The 17,075-nt window shown below is 49.1% G+C and overlaps 1 protein-coding gene across 3 annotated transcripts in view; it reads left to right on the top strand.

Annotated features, from left to right (window-relative positions):
* The window catches only part of Tgfa (transforming growth factor alpha), an 81,719-nt gene extending 65,428 nt beyond the window's left edge, over window positions 1–16,291 (top strand). The window contains exons 3-6 of one of the 3 annotated variants that reach the window (XM_085840418.1): window positions 3,717–3,837; window positions 10,357–10,506; window positions 11,800–11,909; window positions 12,391–16,291. In XM_085840418.1, the coding sequence (XP_085696544.1) occupies window positions 3,717–3,837; window positions 10,357–10,506; window positions 11,800–11,909; window positions 12,391–12,398 (389 nt within the window). In that variant the 3' untranslated portion in view covers window positions 12,399–16,291. Of the gene's footprint in view, window positions 1–3,716; window positions 3,838–10,356; window positions 10,507–11,799; window positions 11,921–12,390 lie in introns of those variants that run through there. The other 2 variants (XM_085840417.1, XM_085840419.1) reach the window with 2 other exon arrangements.
* Window positions 16,292–17,075: the final 784 nt, after the last annotated feature.

Raw genomic sequence — 17,075 nt, 5'->3', positions numbered from 1 at the left:
TGGTTGTTGTCTGGAGCAAGAAATGAGCAGAGGAAATCAAACTGGCCCCTGTGTTCCCTGTGTTACTCCCAGAGATTTAATTTCAAGTTGCAGAAACCATTTCAGCTCTGCCTGAGCCTTGCCCTGACCTAGAGGCTCCCAGGTTTCCTGGGCATGAGTGCCATGTTGCTCAGGGGCAGAGTGGCAGGCAGATCACAGGTCATGGGCGGGCCCGCAGCCCAGCCTAGCTACTCCTCAGTGGGCCTTTGCCCATGTGCCTAAAATCTCCTGTGTATGGTTCTGGCCAGTGCTTCCCTGTGGGAATGAAAAGTTGCCATGCTCAGTTCCTCCTCTTTCAAAGAGCAGAGCTTCCTCTCATTCCTCCTCAAAGTGTCACCTCTGCTAGGAGCTGCGTCTCTTAAGCAGTCCCTTCCCCGATGCTGCCGAGGACGTACTGACCTCAGTCATGTGCCTCTCAGCTTCTGCCATCTCAGACTTCGGTGGCACCCTCACTTCCCACAGCTCTTCCTCTGCTCAACGTCAGAGAAGAACAAGCTAAGCATTTAGTTCTAGCACCTTCTAGCCATGTGCTGTCTGCATGTCTAGTTCCTGGATCTGAAAGACTAGTCACAGGATCCACAGTAGTGCAAGGTTTGGCAGAATAATGAAGAACCCTTTCTCTTAAATTAGAGGATAGGGCCTGGTGGGTGCCCCAAAGTCGGTTTACATGGGAAATGACAAATCCAAGCAGGGTGGAAATCAGTCAGGACAGGAAAAGACTGCTGAAAGATCTAGAACATCTGTGTCCTGGGGTCCTGTTGTGGGAAGCACAGTTACCTTTTACATTTACATTTATTGGTTTAATTGGTTGGTAGGTTGGTTGCTTGCTTTATCTATCCATCTATCTATCTATCTGTCATCTATCATCTATCTATTATGTGGGTGTGTATGGGGAGTGGGTACCACAGCACATATGTAGAGTCAGATGATTCCCCTCTCAGCCCTATAACCAGGCCTGCTATCCTGAACCCAGCCTCCTCAACCCTAGGGCCTCCAGCTTGGCCTCATGGTGAGATACTTGTCTAGCCCTGGCGTCTGCCTCTCCCTGGCTGTAGTCAGCTCTGCCATTGTTGCCTCTGAACTGCTACCCATGGCTGGAAAATCCTGCTAGATGTCATGTTGAAACTATTGGAAAGTTACTTGAGCTACTTGCGGAAGTGATGGAAGGGCTATAAATGACGTCAGCTTTACAACTGGCAAACACGACATCTGGGGAACAGAGAAGAGTCACCGTCTTGTAGGCCCCCATCAACTAGCTAGACACACAGGCCAATTAGGGCTCTTCCTCAAGACTGCTCAGGGGTGTGACTGCTGCAACCCTGGAGCTCCCAACCTCAACTCTCAGAGCCCCTGCAGATGGTGTCTGCCCAGACTTCTGACACACACCCGAACCCGGGGATTGAAGCAGGGATTTCCTCATCCCCTGATTACTATTCCAGACACTTTCTGTGAGCTGGGCTGGGCTCTGGGCCCCATTAGTGGGTCTGTGGTCTCTCCTTCATAGTTTCCCCAGAGAGCAGTGATGTCCACAAGATGGGTGTCGGGTCTCCAGGATGGAGGGGCCTCTCATCAACTTCACAACGACAGGAACTGAGCAGTTGTGAAACTCCAGCTGCCTACAAGTGTCTGGTGCCGGACTGCTCCCTAATCAGACCATTTGCTTTTCCTATCAGCCCCACAGCTCATCAGACATGCTGCCTGTACAAGGTGGCCCTGGGCAGGAGACTGGGCCTGGCCTGCCCTCCAAGGGCCAGCCCTTCTCTAGGTGTTACCCAGTACCCTACCCTTCACCCACCTTTTCTACCTGGCTGTATTTCCTTAAGCTTTCCTTATGTCTCTTGATATTTTATTGAGTTTTTAGAAAGAGAAGGGAGGGGCAAGGGAAAAAGGACAAACATATGGTACATACCTATAATTCGAGCCCTCAGCTAAAGTAGGAGAACTGATATGAAATTGGGGCAGCCTGGGCTACATAATGACACCTTTAAGCGAGGAGAAAGATCTGGAGATAGAACTCAGTAGTTTAGATGCAGTAATGCTTGTCCAAGTTCACTTGGCAGCATTTGCAGTCACACGCGCACGCACAATGCACACATCTTTTCATTTAAAAGAATAAAAAGAGAAAAAGAAGTTGAAAGGTCCAATCTTGGGGGAAGATATGGGGAACTTGGAGTCTCCTCGTAAACTTACCAGCTCTGTGCTTCGACGGCTGCGCCCTGGGTCCCAGGCAAGGGCAGTTTCCTGGTTGCAATGTGATTCACCCTTGATTTTTAGAACAGGAATGTAAGTTCACAAGTATGTCATCGGTGTGTGCTGTGTTTTTATGGCTCTCGATGAGTTGAGGATTAAGATGTGCTTTATTCTCGAAGGTGGATTCTATTCTATGTCAGTCGTTTCAATGAACGACCTTTGCAATTCAGAAAAGCTTAACAAAGCTTCTAGTAAAGTTTCAAAAGTGTATGTATCACTGTCGTTAATATGTATCACTGTCGTTAATATGTATCACTGTCGTTAATATGTATCACTGTCATTAAAGCAGAGGGTTGTCTTATTTTTAGCTACCATTTAGGTGTTGTAGCATGCATTGCCATTCCTCTTCCTTCATCCTTTCTTCTCTTAGCCCAGAGAAGGGCAGCAGAAAGGACTGGAAGCATTTATTATAAGTAGCAGGAAGATAGTGGGCTGTATGAAGGACCAGAAGTGGGCTGGGATGAGGCAGAGTTGTAGAGTGCTGGCCTGGTTTCAGTCCCAATACTGAATAAACCAGGAGCGGCGTCACACTCCTATAACCCAACACTTGGTGGGGGTGGAGGCAGGAGGATCAAGAGTTCAAGACTAGCCTGAGCTACACAGTGAATTCTAGGCCAGCCTAGACTACTTGAGGCTCAGAAACCAGAGAACCAGAAGTAGCAGGCTTCTCATTCTCACCCTATGCTCCAGGGACAGAGAGACAAACCTTTGGGTGTCACGTGGAGTTTCTTCATGGTGTGGACCCCAGCTTTTGGGCTGTGTGATGGCACAAGAGATGGGGCACTGGCAGGCATCTTTGGGATGTCATTGAGGAGGTTATCTGCCTTTGCTTACAATGACTCCTTCAAAGACTCTGAACGCAGAATGTTGAGTCCATCCTACACGTGTGTCAGTATGTTTATCCATTGAGCATCTTTGTTTATTCTGTTACAAGGCATAGAGCTCTGCCTTCAGCAGTATAGTGGTCCCCCAGGAGCTAGAATGCTGGAGTTGCAATCCTTACTGTGATGTCTCTTTATGCGGGTGCTGGAGTCCAAGCTCAGGTCCTCATCTTTGCACAGCTTTGCCTACTGAGCTGTTCCTTGGCCTCTTTTGAGGGTTGAAGATAATGAGATCCAACTGACCTCAAACTCTACATATGGACTAGGTTGGCCTCGAACTCTTGACCCTTCTGCCTCTACCTTCCGAGTGCTGGGATTTCAGGTGTGTGCCACTTTGCAAATGAATCTAACTAGCTATCTTTGAATTATACCAAAGCCTTTGGAGAAATTATTTTGTTATCTTAGAAAAATATACAGACTGCTTAATGAAGACTCTGAGCCCTGGCTGGGCATTAGGACGTGAGTTTTGCAGAAGGCATCAGGTGAGGGCAGAAATTCCTCCTAGGTGTGAGCTGTGCCAGGTCTGATGATGTCTCTTTGCCCCAGCAGACTCACCCGTGGCGGCTGCAGTGGTGTCTCACTTCAACAAGTGCCCAGATTCCCACACTCAGTACTGCTTCCATGGAACCTGCCGTTTTTTGGTGCAGGAAGAGAAGCCAGCATGTGTGTAAGTATCCCCTCGTCTTAGGGGAGGAAGGGGGTGGTCAGGTACCCGATTAAAAGAGTGTTTGCTTCTGTGTGGCTGGCTACTGATCTGAGACCCAGAGGGCTGAGCAAGTTGAAGGATGAGAACTGTCAACCAGATGTCCAGGGTACAAAAGGAGTCCCGGGACGCTTGAGCTGGGATCTGTTTCTAATAGCAAACTGACTAGAGTTTAGGTTTCTACTTAGAGTTCTTAGAGGAAAACATTGACCTGGGTACCTGAACCTCTATAAAGAAGTTTCCATGCACCTGGCACTTTGTATCCAGCCTGAGAAATAGCTGGAAGGACATGCAAAGGGTCATGTCACACCATGGTGGCCTCCAACTCTCTGGTGCCTCACAAAGCACTGCCAAGTGAGTGCCATGAGGGCACTGAACCTCCCTAACACATGAGACACGAGCCAACCACAGGGCTGGGAAGATAGTTCAGAGGGTAAGGCACTCGCCCCACAGCCTGATGACCTGAGTTCAGATCCACATAAATAGTCAATGCAGTCAGGCACATGTCTGTAGTCCAGTGCACCTCTACCAGGAGATGGGGTCAGAGACAGGAGAATTGCCAGAAGTTCAGTGTCCAGCTAGCCTGGTGTATGCAACAACAAACAAGAAAGACCTGGCTCAAACAGGCTAGAGGCCAAGACCAGCACTCAAGGTCATCCTATGACCTCCACATGGACGCATATGCACACACCCTCACACGCACTTGCATGCACACATGAACACATAAATAAAAAGAGAGCCAGTGGTAATTGCCTTGGTCAGTGGAGGTAGAGAAGAAAGGCCCTGAAGGAAAGCCACAAGCGAATGTGGGTCTGACCCAGTGGACAAGCAGAAAGGTGTCCAGTCCCCGATGCCAAGGGTTGCGGCAAGTCAGAACCCACAGCAGGTAGGCAGGAGATGCAACTGGAGAGTAGGGTCCACTGAGAGGGAGCCTCTATCCTCTGGGCAATGGGAGCCATGGAAGTTCACAAAGAGATGTTTGCAGATGTTGTGACTGTGACAAAATGAACTTATGTGAATGGATCTGTCATAGAATTCACCTCAAGTCATCAAGCTTCCTGTTTCCCAGGATAGTTTGGGCATTTTCCTCTGGCGGGTGAACCCTCCCTGAGAGAAAGGTCAGGACCAGTCTACTGACTCTTCACAAGCCTTCTGTAGGGCCAAGGGCAGAGAATAGAACACTCCGCCAACCTGGGAAAGCAGAGGCCATGGGAAACAGCAACCACCTCCTTCTCTCGGTTTCCCTACTGGATCTTGGGGGCCCAGGGGCAGCATTTAGCCTGTAGGCATGTTAATGTGACAGATGACACTGTGTGTTCTTCTCTGGTGACCCTAAGACCTTGTGTGCATCTTGGAAGTTGGGCTTCACACTTCCCAACAGGTGCTCAGTTTCTCTTGGCTCAACAGAAGACATAGTGCTGGCCTGTCCCCCGTGCGTGCACACTATCCAGCCAGGGCTGTCCTCGCCAGCTCTCTGACTCCAACCTTCTCCCCGAATAGCTTGACACCAAAGTAGAATGTCCACGGCATTGCTACCCGCTTACAGTCACCCACTGGTTCCCTCTCGTCATTGATATGACCCCCCCGAGTGTTGTGAGTGAGTCCTCAGAGGACCCTTTTAGCATCAGAGACTGTGCGGGCTGTGGGGGCTGGGCCCTCGCCTCTGCACTCTGGGGTCACAGAGCCAGTGTCTCTGAACGAGGCATGTTGTCTGGCCTGGAGAACCTGGTAAGGTTTGCTTCTCTACCCCTTCTGATGCATCAGCTCTGGGAGACGGGACCACACCTTACGCCTTCTTTATATTTATAGTAACCTGAAGAATGTTCTAGCTACCAAATTCCCACCAGACCAGAAACTCCGAGTCTCTGCAGGGAAAGCCAGGACATTCTGTCCCTGCACTTAAAGAACTTCCCAGCTTGGAGGAGCTGACACAGGCAACATTCTGGTCAATAAAACTGACATACCTGAGGTAGGGCCCCATCTGCCAGGGACTCGTAAAGAAGCCCCGGCAAGCTGAGAATGTGGTGCAGAGGCGGGCACTGCTTCTTAGTACACACTCCAAGAAGAATAAGGTCATTGGGTTCCCAGGAAATCTAAAGCAACATTTTTATACTCTAAAACTAGGGAATAAAAAAAAAAAAAAAAAAAAAAAAACCACACCAGTTAGACATCTCGAAAATTATCCTCAAAATTGGCTTGTCTCAGACAAGCCCAGGACTGTTCATCTGAACGTCGTAGAAATCTCGCTGTTGTTCAACATCATGGCAGGAAGAGATGCAGGAAAGAGAAAACTCCAGAGATATAAAGTCAGAGGTTGCCCTTGTACCAAGGTGGCATAGCCAAGTGGTGGGTCTGCTGACAGAAGGAGGCAGAGTCCACTCAGGTGAGCAATATGGGGAACCACAGGATACTGTTTCCCACCTGTCTTGAATGTTCCTGGTGACTGAAGACTCTGCCAGCAACCCAGAGAAACACATCTCTGTCACTCAAAGAAAACATTCTCTGATGCCCTGGCCAGGGGGCTTAGCCACAATCCATGCCAGGGAGTCTGAACAGCCAGACACCTAGAGAGAGCAGACTGTGAGCGCCATTCCGGCACAGGCAGGCAGCCCTACAGCCACAGAGGTCAGAGCCAGATGGGGGATTTGTTCTCAGCATAGGAACCCCCACAGGCAATCTCCACCAGCCTCAGAACACGAGTGGGGGAGCAAGGAAGTCATGCTAGCGTGGGTGTAGTGTGACATTACCTCCATGGCAGGACTGGAGAGAATTGTACCTTGGTTTTGTCCTGTCCCACCTCCACCCAAAGCGTACAGTGGGGGTCTCTTGGGATCTGGGGTCAGACAGACCTGAGTGGCCCATAGATGTGACCTGGCCCCATTCAACCTCAGTTTCATTTCTCTGTGTGCAGCTGAAGGGACCAGTACATCAAGTGAGGACTCTAAAGGGATTGCTGCTGTGCCTCTGGACACATGCAACGTGACTTAATTAATAGGGTTTGGTCTTCAGGTCCACGTTCAGGCATTTTAAGCTCAGAAAACCCGGAGGTGGCAGGGGGTGAGTTCTGTTGTCATCACTGAAAAACTCTAGAAGATGTCCCAAGAGGCCCTTCTCTCTGAGCTTAAGAGGAGGCCCTGGCTTCCCAGCCCCATGGGAAAGATAGTAGAATGGGGTGGATCCAGTTCTTTTTGTTATTTCAGACCTGGGAATGGAACCCAGGGCTAAACGAGTGCTCTCTGCCACTGAACCACACCCAGCCCTGAATCTGGTTCTTGATTCAGGTGAGCTCAGTTCTCATTCCACGGGTCCAGGGAGTCTGCTCCCAGCCCAGCCCCGTGGGGTGATGCGTGTTAAGCACAAACTGATACAAAATGTCATCAGAGACAGTTTCACTCTGGTCCTCGGCCTCAGATACTCATACTGCAAGGCAAGCCCTTTGCAACTGAGCCCTCTCCCCAACCCATCCCCTGCTGTCTAATTTCATATTTAACAGAGACATAGCCTGCCTTTGTGTTGAGCACTGCTTACTCGTAAGCACAGGACTCCTTTCTTGCTCTTGACTGTGAGGCGGCTTTTACTTCCACCGCATTTTCAAGATGCGGAGTATGTGGTAAAGAGCAGTTACTGGCTCAAAGTTACATAGACAGGAAGTGAAGAAAGGGCTTTGAACACAGGCCAATTTAGCTACAGAGCCTGTGCCAAGTGGTGTACCTTTGAGCTCCTGTCCTGAGGATATAATTTGAAATACAAACAGAGTATCATTGAGTACAGAGATACTGTCCAGCCTTGGTTAGCGTAGCGCACCAGGCACCATTAGGATGGAAAGAGCTTGAGGACACTGAGGTACAGAAATCAATGTGCTCCATTTAAGGTGGGTGGGCAGAGGGTTTTTGCTTTCTGCTTTTCTTATGTGTGTTGCTAGGAATCGAACCTGGGGCTTTGTGAATGCTAGGCAACACTGTTGCTCTGAGCTACATCCTCAGTCCAGCAAACTGTGATTGTTGATTTGGGTTTTTTTTTTAATTCAGTTTTTTTTATTGTTTGTTTCTTTTTTAAACTGTTTTACAGTTTCTTCCATTTATGTAATGAATTTTAGACAATTATGCATGCATACACGCACACGTGCATTTCCCTTTTACCTGCCTGCCAGAGGTAGAAGCGGCATCAGGGTGAAGGTGTGACTCATCTGTGGCCAGGTGAGGTGACACTCCTCCCTCCTTGTGTGACTTGTGCTTAAAATAATCAGCATAATTAAGTCTAATATTAGAAGATTGGGAATTAAAGAGAAGACAAGCTGTCACTTTTTATCTTCATCCCACTCATGAGGACTGATAAGAAGCAGGGCATCTTGTAGGTCAAGGCTAGCCCCCAGGAGCAAGGAGACTGAGGAGAGAGGGTGGACACTGGTGGAGCTGCAGATGTCCGGTGATGGATGGGGTCTGGGAGGCACTGAGTGAGTGAGCCATGGGAAAGTAGACAGGCTGGTGTATGGATGAATGTAGAATGCATGTAGTTTTTGGAGAATGTGGTCTGTGGGCGTAGTGTCAGGAGAGTAAGGAATTGTGTTTCAGGTGAGAGATGCTAGACTTGAGATGCCCAAGCACCTGTGTGTGGCTACCCTTGCATACATCTACCCCAGGGCTAGTAGGGACCATGTAGACCACTCAAACTGGCAGGATGTTAAAGGAGTAGATTAAGACCCTGCATTGAGGAGATGTCAAATGTCACAGAAAGGGTACCCATAACTCAGGTAGCATCTGGGAGGTAGGGACATCTGGGCCCAGAGTCAGGACATGAGGATGAGCTGAGAGAACCTGTCTCAATTGTCTAGATATGAACAACTCAGACCCTGTGTGGCCCAAGCCAACAGCTGATCCCCAACCGGCCCTGGGTTCTGTTGTACTGTTGCCATTCCCCAACTGCCCTCGGGGGGAAAGACTGGTGTCTACCCAGCGAGCTGGGTCTCCTCTCTGCTTCCCCTCAGGTTTGTTTGTTTAGTTAGACAGAACCTGTCTGCACCCCCACAGCACTGAGCCAGGAGAGTTGGTATAGACGGCCTGACCGACAGACATTCTCTTATTTCCCTGTTTTCCCGACCTGGCTTTCTTATTTCCCAAGGACATGAGCCATTTACACCATGATCAACTTTAGCTCTCATCTCTTTTAGTCTCTCAAGATAAAAGGCTAAACCATAGTAAGCCTACCAGCCTGGCAAAGGTGAGGGAGCCAGATCCCAGACGTGGACTCAGTACAAATGTTCTTCAAGTCCCAAAGGGAGTGGGTGTAGGGACAGCAGGTGACTTGACTTTTTCATGACAAGATTAAATGAGAGAACACACCAAACATCAGAGAACCCCAACCAAAGAACAAGCAGCCAAGCTTGGTGGTATGCTGCAGTCATCCAGACATTCAGAAGCTGAGGCAGGAGGATCATGAGTTTGAGCTAGCCAAGGCTACATAGCCAGACCCTGTCTCAGAAACAAAACAACAATAAAACTAACTCAAGTACCTGAGTTTCAACTACAAACCACCTCTGCATGGGTCCAGGGAGGCTGTGTGCCCTTGTATCTGTAGCTTCTATAGAAATGTTCAGCATCTTCTGGTTGCCACTAACCTTGAACCCCTGCACCACCTGTCCCTGCATCACACAAATGCTGACGCTTAGCCCTGGACAAATGCCATAATCTGAGAGAACATAGCCTGTTTCTCCTGTAGCTTCATGAGCCTCTCTGGGAGCTGAGAGGACTCGGGGACTCCACCTGAAATGGCTGTGGAGCCAGCCTGTCACAGTGGCAGGTGCCCAGATCCTTTTTGTGGTCTTTGTTCTTTGGAGCCCCCTTTTTTTTCCTTCCATTAATTGATTTATTTAATCACTTTATATCCAATTACTGTCCCTCCTCCCGGTTCTCCCTTGACCCAGTCCCTCCTCTCCCTACTGCTTCTCCCCTTATCCTCTGAGAGGGTGGACTCCCCTGTGGGTAGCAATCTATATAACCCCGTAACTGAGGAGGCAGAAGGATGCTTGGGGCCAGCCAGCCTTGCCATTTAGGTAAACTCCAGATACAGCAAGAAACATTGTCTCCAAAATAAGACAGAAAGTGATACATAAAGAGACTCAACATTGACTTCTGGCCTTCCCAGATGTGCATACACCCATGCACCCGTGTGAGCGCACGCGCACACATACACACATACACACACAGAGTAAAGATAACTTGTCATCAGTGCTGCCATTAGCACTCGAGGGTTAGCACAAGGACAGTGATCACAAGTGTGCCCTTGGCAAAGCAGGGGATCAGCTTCCTCTCCCCTCAGCAAGCAGCACCTCGGTAGGAGAGTAGACTCACTACACCACACCTGTGTCTCCAATCACAAAGGATGCCTCGGCCTTTTGGGGCTTGTCCAATGCCCCACATCCTTCTAACTCAGCCTTGGGTAAGGAGTCCTCGGTCAAGGGCGGGCTAACACTCCTTTCTCCCACAGCTGCCACTCTGGGTACGTGGGTGTTCGCTGTGAGCATGCAGACCTCCTGGCTGTGGTGGCTGCCAGCCAGAAGAAGCAAGCCATCACTGCCCTGGTGGTGGTCTCCATTGTGGCCCTGGCTGTCCTCATTATCACCTGTGTGCTGATCCAGTGAGTATCTGTCATCCACGAGTTCATGTCCCCCACCTGCCTGCTCTGCCAGGGGCATCTGAAGTATGGCCACACTAAAGGGCCATCAGCTTGCCGTTGTGACTCGAGAGTGGTGTCAGCTGAGCTGCAAGGACATTTTCTATCTCCCCACACAGTGTCAGGCAAGCTGTGTGAATACTGGAGCACGGGGTGGTTGTTAGCAGTGGTTCTGAGCTCTTCTAGAAGTCATGTCGAATCGAAGGCATGTCCCACTACTGCCCTCGAACCCAGAATCTTCTGAAAACATATGATCTGAGCAGGCACTCTAAAGAGAGCTAGAAATGGCTGCCAGCCCCCTTGGGACCACAGCAAAAGTGCTTCCTCCTTGCAGAAAGCACTTGACAAATTCTAAAGTTACAATGGAGGTGCCGATGCTGTCATCGCCCCCCACACTGCCCTCCCTCTCTCTCCTCCCACCACCCTCTCATCCTCCAGATCACATCCTCTGGGAAGCTGAGCTGAGCCCCAGGTCAAGGGAGACTACAGGAGTATCATATTCTATTAGCTTGCCCATAGCTGGCCTCCATGGTACAACCAGAGCGCCTGGAAATACAATGCTGTATTCCCAGCAGCTGATGCCAAGCCAGACTTACTCCTGGGGATGGTTAAATCTGAGTCAAAGGGCTCAGAGGAGTTTCCCTAGTTTGAATCTGCACAGAGCACATTGAGTGAGTTAAAGGCAGGCTGGGAGCACAGTTTGCTCAAGGCTGGGACTGTAGATCGCACAAAGGCTGTTTCAGTGAGGCCGGGTGTGAAGGCAACGCCAGGTTTTTGTTCTTCAAGGCTGACCAGATTGCACACAGAGCAATAAGAGGCACTTTTCTGCTGAGCTGCTTCTGTTGGGACATCTGAGGCACAAGCCCAGTGACACTCCTGGATGAAGGGCCACCTCCTGAAGTATGATAGCCTCCAGCCCCAGGGTCAGCTGTCCTAGTCCTTGTGTCTGCTGTAAGGCCATTGCTACACTGGCAGAACTTCTCAGCTGGCCCTTTATAGAGACAGCAAGCAGCTATGTGACTGACTTGTCCCCTCAGCTAGCCAGGGGATCTGGAGCCAGGTGACCTGGGGAGTCTAGAGCAGAACTGTAACAATAGCGCTGACTGCCAACAGGTACTGTGTGGCTGGTGAGGATCTGTCCAGGTCACCAGTGTCCTGAGGTGGCTGATGCTTTGCAAGCCTGAGTGAGTGCCCAGGGCTACCAGCTGGGCTCTCCTGCCAGGCAGGTGTATCTCAGCCTGCTCCTTCTTTTTCCAGCTGCTGTCAGCTCCGCAAACACTGTGAGTGGTGCCGTGCCCTCGTCTGCAGACATGAGAAGCCCAGCGCCCTCCTGAAGGGAAGGACTGCTTGCTGCCACTCTGAGACAGGTACAGGGTAGCTTCAACCCTTTCCTTCCAGGGGAGGGACTACTGACTGGAGAGAATGGCCACCATTTTCCGAGTTGGCACAGAGGTGCTAAGACAAAACAGCAGCTGGGTGGCATGAGGGACTGTTTTCCCTGCCACTCCTTAAATGGCAACTGGCCACCAATCTGGTTGGACTGCAGTCCTCCTGACAGAAATATCGCCCCAACCTCCTTTCTACTATAGCTTATATTTCTCAGCCACTGAAACACACACACACACACACACACACACACACACACACGCACGCACACACATACGCACACACATACTATGTAACTCACTGAAAGCAAAGTTTCGGAAGCTGACCCCCATGAAGCTGACCTGGAACTGGCTCAGAGAAGCCAGTGACATTATGATCTTGCCTCAGATCTCTGTCCCAAGCTTGTCTCCCCAGCATGGCTCAGGCCCACATTACTTATCCTGTTTTTTTCTTGTCTGCCAGTGGTCTGAAGATCCCAGAGGAGGAATTTGGCCAGGCGGCCTATGACAGCCCAACCAAGGAAAGGCGTCTTGGGACAACACCCCTGGCAGTGCCCAGGCCCATGGGACATGCTGGGAGACCTTCCCCCTCAGTGCACAACTGCCTGGGCAGGCTTCTTTCCTTTGAGAGTCTTCAAAACTGTGTGATAAAGCTGCCTGCTGGGCTCACTCAGTACACCTAGAGAAGAGGCCAGTAGACCACATTTTAAAGACAAGTTGAACACGAACCTCAAAGGGCTGGCCTTCTTGCTAACCCACACTGAGAATGAGCTGGGGCTGGTGTCCCCTGCCAGCCATGGCTTCCAGACTGTTTCTTCTCTATGGGCCATCTACCCACCACCCCCAAGACTCCATGGTTGGTGTACAAAATGGACAAGGGGAAACGTCTATTGTTCTTTGAAGACACCATGGCTTCCCATGCATCCTGACATCTCCTCAGGCTGTCGTCAGGATGCGTGTCTTATTTATTAGATGGATAACGTGGTTTTATTTGTAATCTCTTTATGTCACTGTCAGGCGTCCATGTTAGCGATGCATGAGTGGCTGGCCATGAAGTTACACCAAATAGAAATGTCCAGCCACTTTGATAAAGTAAGGCTGCAGGGAGGGGAGCCTCCGGGGCCGTAGAGACAGAATTCAGATGTGCATCCTGCTGGGAACCAACCTGCTATCCCAAGGCTGTGCCCATTCAGGCAAGAAAGTTCCTGGATACATGCTGTAGCAAACTTAGCAAGGCCAGTGGCAGAGAGAGTCCCCCTTGTGGGGACAAGAGGACAAAAGAGCCTGTGTCGGCACCTAGGAAGGACGCACACCCCAACCCTTGATTAAGTGGATTAGCATCCTCGTGAGCCCAGCTCCAGCATCAGCAGTGAGCTGTGAGCCAAATCCATGAAGGGGACCAGTCCTTTATTGGCTTTTGCTTATTTTTAGAAGGAGAAATTTGCCTTTCCTATTTATTTTCAAGCATTAAGAAAAATAGCCCACTGTTTTGTTTTGTTTCCCCTTTAATAATGTTGGCATTATTAACAAAATCGCTACCAAGCCTCTCCACCCCTCTCTGGGGAAGGAAATGTGTTCCCTGAGCACCCAAGGATGCTCTGACCCATTGAGCCCACCCTTGTTCCTGGGCTGCTTGGGACTGTCAGGAGCCAGAATACATTCAGTTGCATATTAAAGAGACCATTCTCCAACTCAGAAGGGAAAAGTCTGCCCCGCTCCGCCCTTCAGGGCCTCCGGAGTCAGGCATGAGGAAAGGGGTATTTGGCATGCCGAGTTGGTTTGAAGCTTCTATCAGAAGGTTCTGCCTGTTCCTCGTTCTTCTCCAGTCCACCTTTATGAATTTTTCTCCTCTCATATGATCTAGGCATTGATCTGCCCAGGTCTTAACCCTGGTACCCTTTGTTCACAAGGCCTGAAAGCCCCAAAAGGAGAAACTGAAACTGTTCAATGCTGTCCTCTAACTACTTAGCTGACACAGCTCCAGGCAGAAGTTGTCATTTTTGTTATTATTTTGGTTTGATGCTTTATTTTGTTTTGTGAGACAAGGTCTTGCTGTATAGCCCAGGTTGACCTTTAAGTTAAGATCCTCCTGGGAGCTGGGCTTACAGATGTGCACCACCACGCCCAGCACTTTTTAATTACTAAAGAAAATAGGTTAAGTTTGCTTTCCTTGGGTCATACAAGTGGGTCAAGGCCAAGTGTAGCCTGCTGCTCAGACACCAATCAACCTCACTGGACTTCAGCCCTCTATTGGCCCCCAGTGCTCTCAGTAGACCCTGCCTGAAGTACTGGCTCACAGGAGGGAAGGGAGCAACACAAATGGAGGAGATGTGGGGCTTGTTTTAGTTTAGTTCACACTGTTAGCTTCTGATAACAGGTCTTTTCTGGTCTGCTGGAGGCTCCTGGATGTCTGACTTCTTTTAAAGAGTTTTAACTGATATCAAAATATCAATGGGAACTTCCTCACTTAATATCCCATCCTGAAGATATTATCATCCAAGACTAAGCAGAGGTGGTAAAAGCTTAGCACGAGCACACGATGGTGAAGGCAGAGGATCTCGGGAGGACCTCAGCTTTAGTGTCCGAACGTTCCGGTTCTCAGGTCCAGCCAGTCGCAGCAGCCAGTACCATCCCAGTGCCTGTACACAGATGCAGCTGGCTCAAACACCTCCCAGAAGTGCCTTCCCATCAGTCTACCCTTTGCAGAGTCAGAGGCTGAGACTAGGTTGAGACAAGTCCGGTTGGACATTGTCCCTGCCCCGACGTATGACAGCCCTGCTGCTTTGGTGACTTTGATTTTGGAAGTCAGTCAGACAAACGCTGTATACCTTCTCCTGTGCCGTGTCAGAGCACAGATGGGCCTAGTTAGCTGTACCAGCGCCCTCCTGTCAGCTCACACTGGCCCTCTCTTGATATTTAGTACAGCTACTGAATCAGGAGCACTCTTAGCAGCCAGGCAGGTCAGAGGGCAGTACAGTTGATTCAGTGACTCAGGGGACTATGACCATTCCCATTAAATGAGCTGAAATTAATTCTAGAGACATTGAGACAGCTCAGTTAGCAATGGCACTTACCAAAATCCCCAACAACCTGAATTCAATCCCCTGGGACCCCATCTGGTGGAAGGAGAGAACCGGCTTGCCCAGGATGTCTTCTGATTTCTACATATACACAGCACACACGCAGGGGCATGCTTGTACACACACACACACACACACACACACACACACACATGAGTACACACAAAGTCTAAGTTTTTAAAATAAAAATTAATTCTAGAAAGACCTCTACACCTCTAGCTATAACTTTAAACACACCATGGGACATGTTTTCTCCACGGAAAAGCACAATTGGAGACCCAGTCTGAAATGAAAGATAGATTCCAGGTGGACATACACAGAACCAAACCATGAGTCAGTTTGCCGTGTGCCCCAGAAAAAGGTGGGAACAATAATCCCAACATCCCTTTTCTCCCCCCACCAAAAGGGGAGAAGGAGGCATGGTTGGTACCTACCCACCTGCACTGGTGAGGGAAGTGACTATGTCCCTGAGTCCTAGTTGGTGAGGTTGGTCCCGTCAAGTCCCCAGGCCGGGTTTCCTAGTGCCTATGAGGCACTGGATAGACCAGCAACACTCTGACACTGCCTACAGGCCCCAGTCCTGTAATGAGTAATAAACTTGTCTCTCTCCCAAGGCCAAAGGGAGGCCACCCCAGACAACACATGTTTCACACAGGGTTTTACTCTATAGCCCAGGCCAACCTTGAACCCATGATTCCCCTGCCTCAGCCTACTGGAGTACAGGTGTGTACCTCCATACCTGGCTTATGTTTGTTTTCTAATGTTCTGGTGTCAGATGTATTCCCTGAAGCCATTGATCTATCTCAAAGGCACAGTGTTGCACGCACACATGTGTGCATGTACACACACACAACTGGAAAGTAACTCCTCTCCGCAGTGTAATACGTTTATTATAAGGAGCCTGACGCTGTTTTTAGAGCTCATCTTTCTGACTTCTGTATATGATGCACTGAAGGTTAATGTAAAGTTTTAATTTATTTTATGTGGTAAGTTAATTTTGGTTTTCTGTAATGTATTAATGTGATTAGAAGCTTTCTTCCTTAATATCTGAATTATACTTAAAGAGTAGTGAGAAATATAAGATGCTGTTGTGTTTTTCAGAGTGTGTATTGTTACTCAGTTGTATTGTACCTTGTTTGGAAGGATGAAGGAATGAACTCTTTTTTTTTTTCCTAAATCTCAAGACTGAAGTTTTTCTTTAATGTGGCTGGAACAAAATTTTCTCTGCAAATGTGAATGAGGGGGGGAAAGCCAATTTTTTATCAGATTTATTTTTATTCTTAATTATGTGTATTCAATCATGTGTGTCTATATATGGGAGTTTGTGTGCCTGAGTGCAGTTACTGTCAATAGCCAGAAAAGGGCATTGGATCCCCTGACTCTAGTGTTACAAGAGGCTGTGAGCAGCCTTACATGAGTCCTGGGAAACTAACTCAGGTCTTTTGAAAGAACAGTAGACAATCATAAGCATGAAGCCATTCCTTGAACTCTAGATGATTTTTGTGGGGATCTTAAACCTGACTGACTGTACTTGACCCCTGTCTGCCTTAATGAAGTTCTTTCTACGACCTGGAGGACAACTATCATTTCATCCTGTGCTGAGAGGATCCAGTCTGCTGGGAGTCCTAACAGCATGTGAAAATGCCTCTGGGTTATTTCCTGACAGCATTCATAGAAACATGAGATGTGAAGGTAGACAGACAGTGTGGATGGCTGTGTGTGCTATATATTAATATTTCTTAGAACTGTTAGGAATGCAGAGCTTGGGAAACAGTCTACTAAATTCCAGGGGTCCTGCCCTGCTGCTCAGCCTTCCGAAGCTCCCTGCTAACATCCTCCAGGCTGAGAACGGCTGTGCTGTTGGACTCCAGGAAGGTTCTGTGTGAGGCTGTTCTTAGGAAAAGCTTTACAGAGTACTGCAGAGCAATGGCATTCAATTACCCTGTGGGGTTTGTTCTAGCTTCCATCCTGTTGTGATAAAAAACACAACTGATAAAAATGCAGCTTAGGGGAGAAAAGGGCTTGCTCAGCTTCCAGGTCACCACCATTGCTAAGGGATGTCAAAGCA

Source organism: Mus caroli, unplaced genomic scaffold (genome assembly GCF_978045245.1).
Source record: "Mus caroli unplaced genomic scaffold, Mus_caroli_1 scaffold_7, whole genome shotgun sequence".
Classification (NCBI taxonomy): Eukaryota; Metazoa; Chordata; class Mammalia; order Rodentia; family Muridae; genus Mus; species Mus caroli.
The sequence above is the reverse complement of the archived record's forward strand: the minus strand, read 5'-3'. Positions and strand labels throughout refer to the sequence as shown.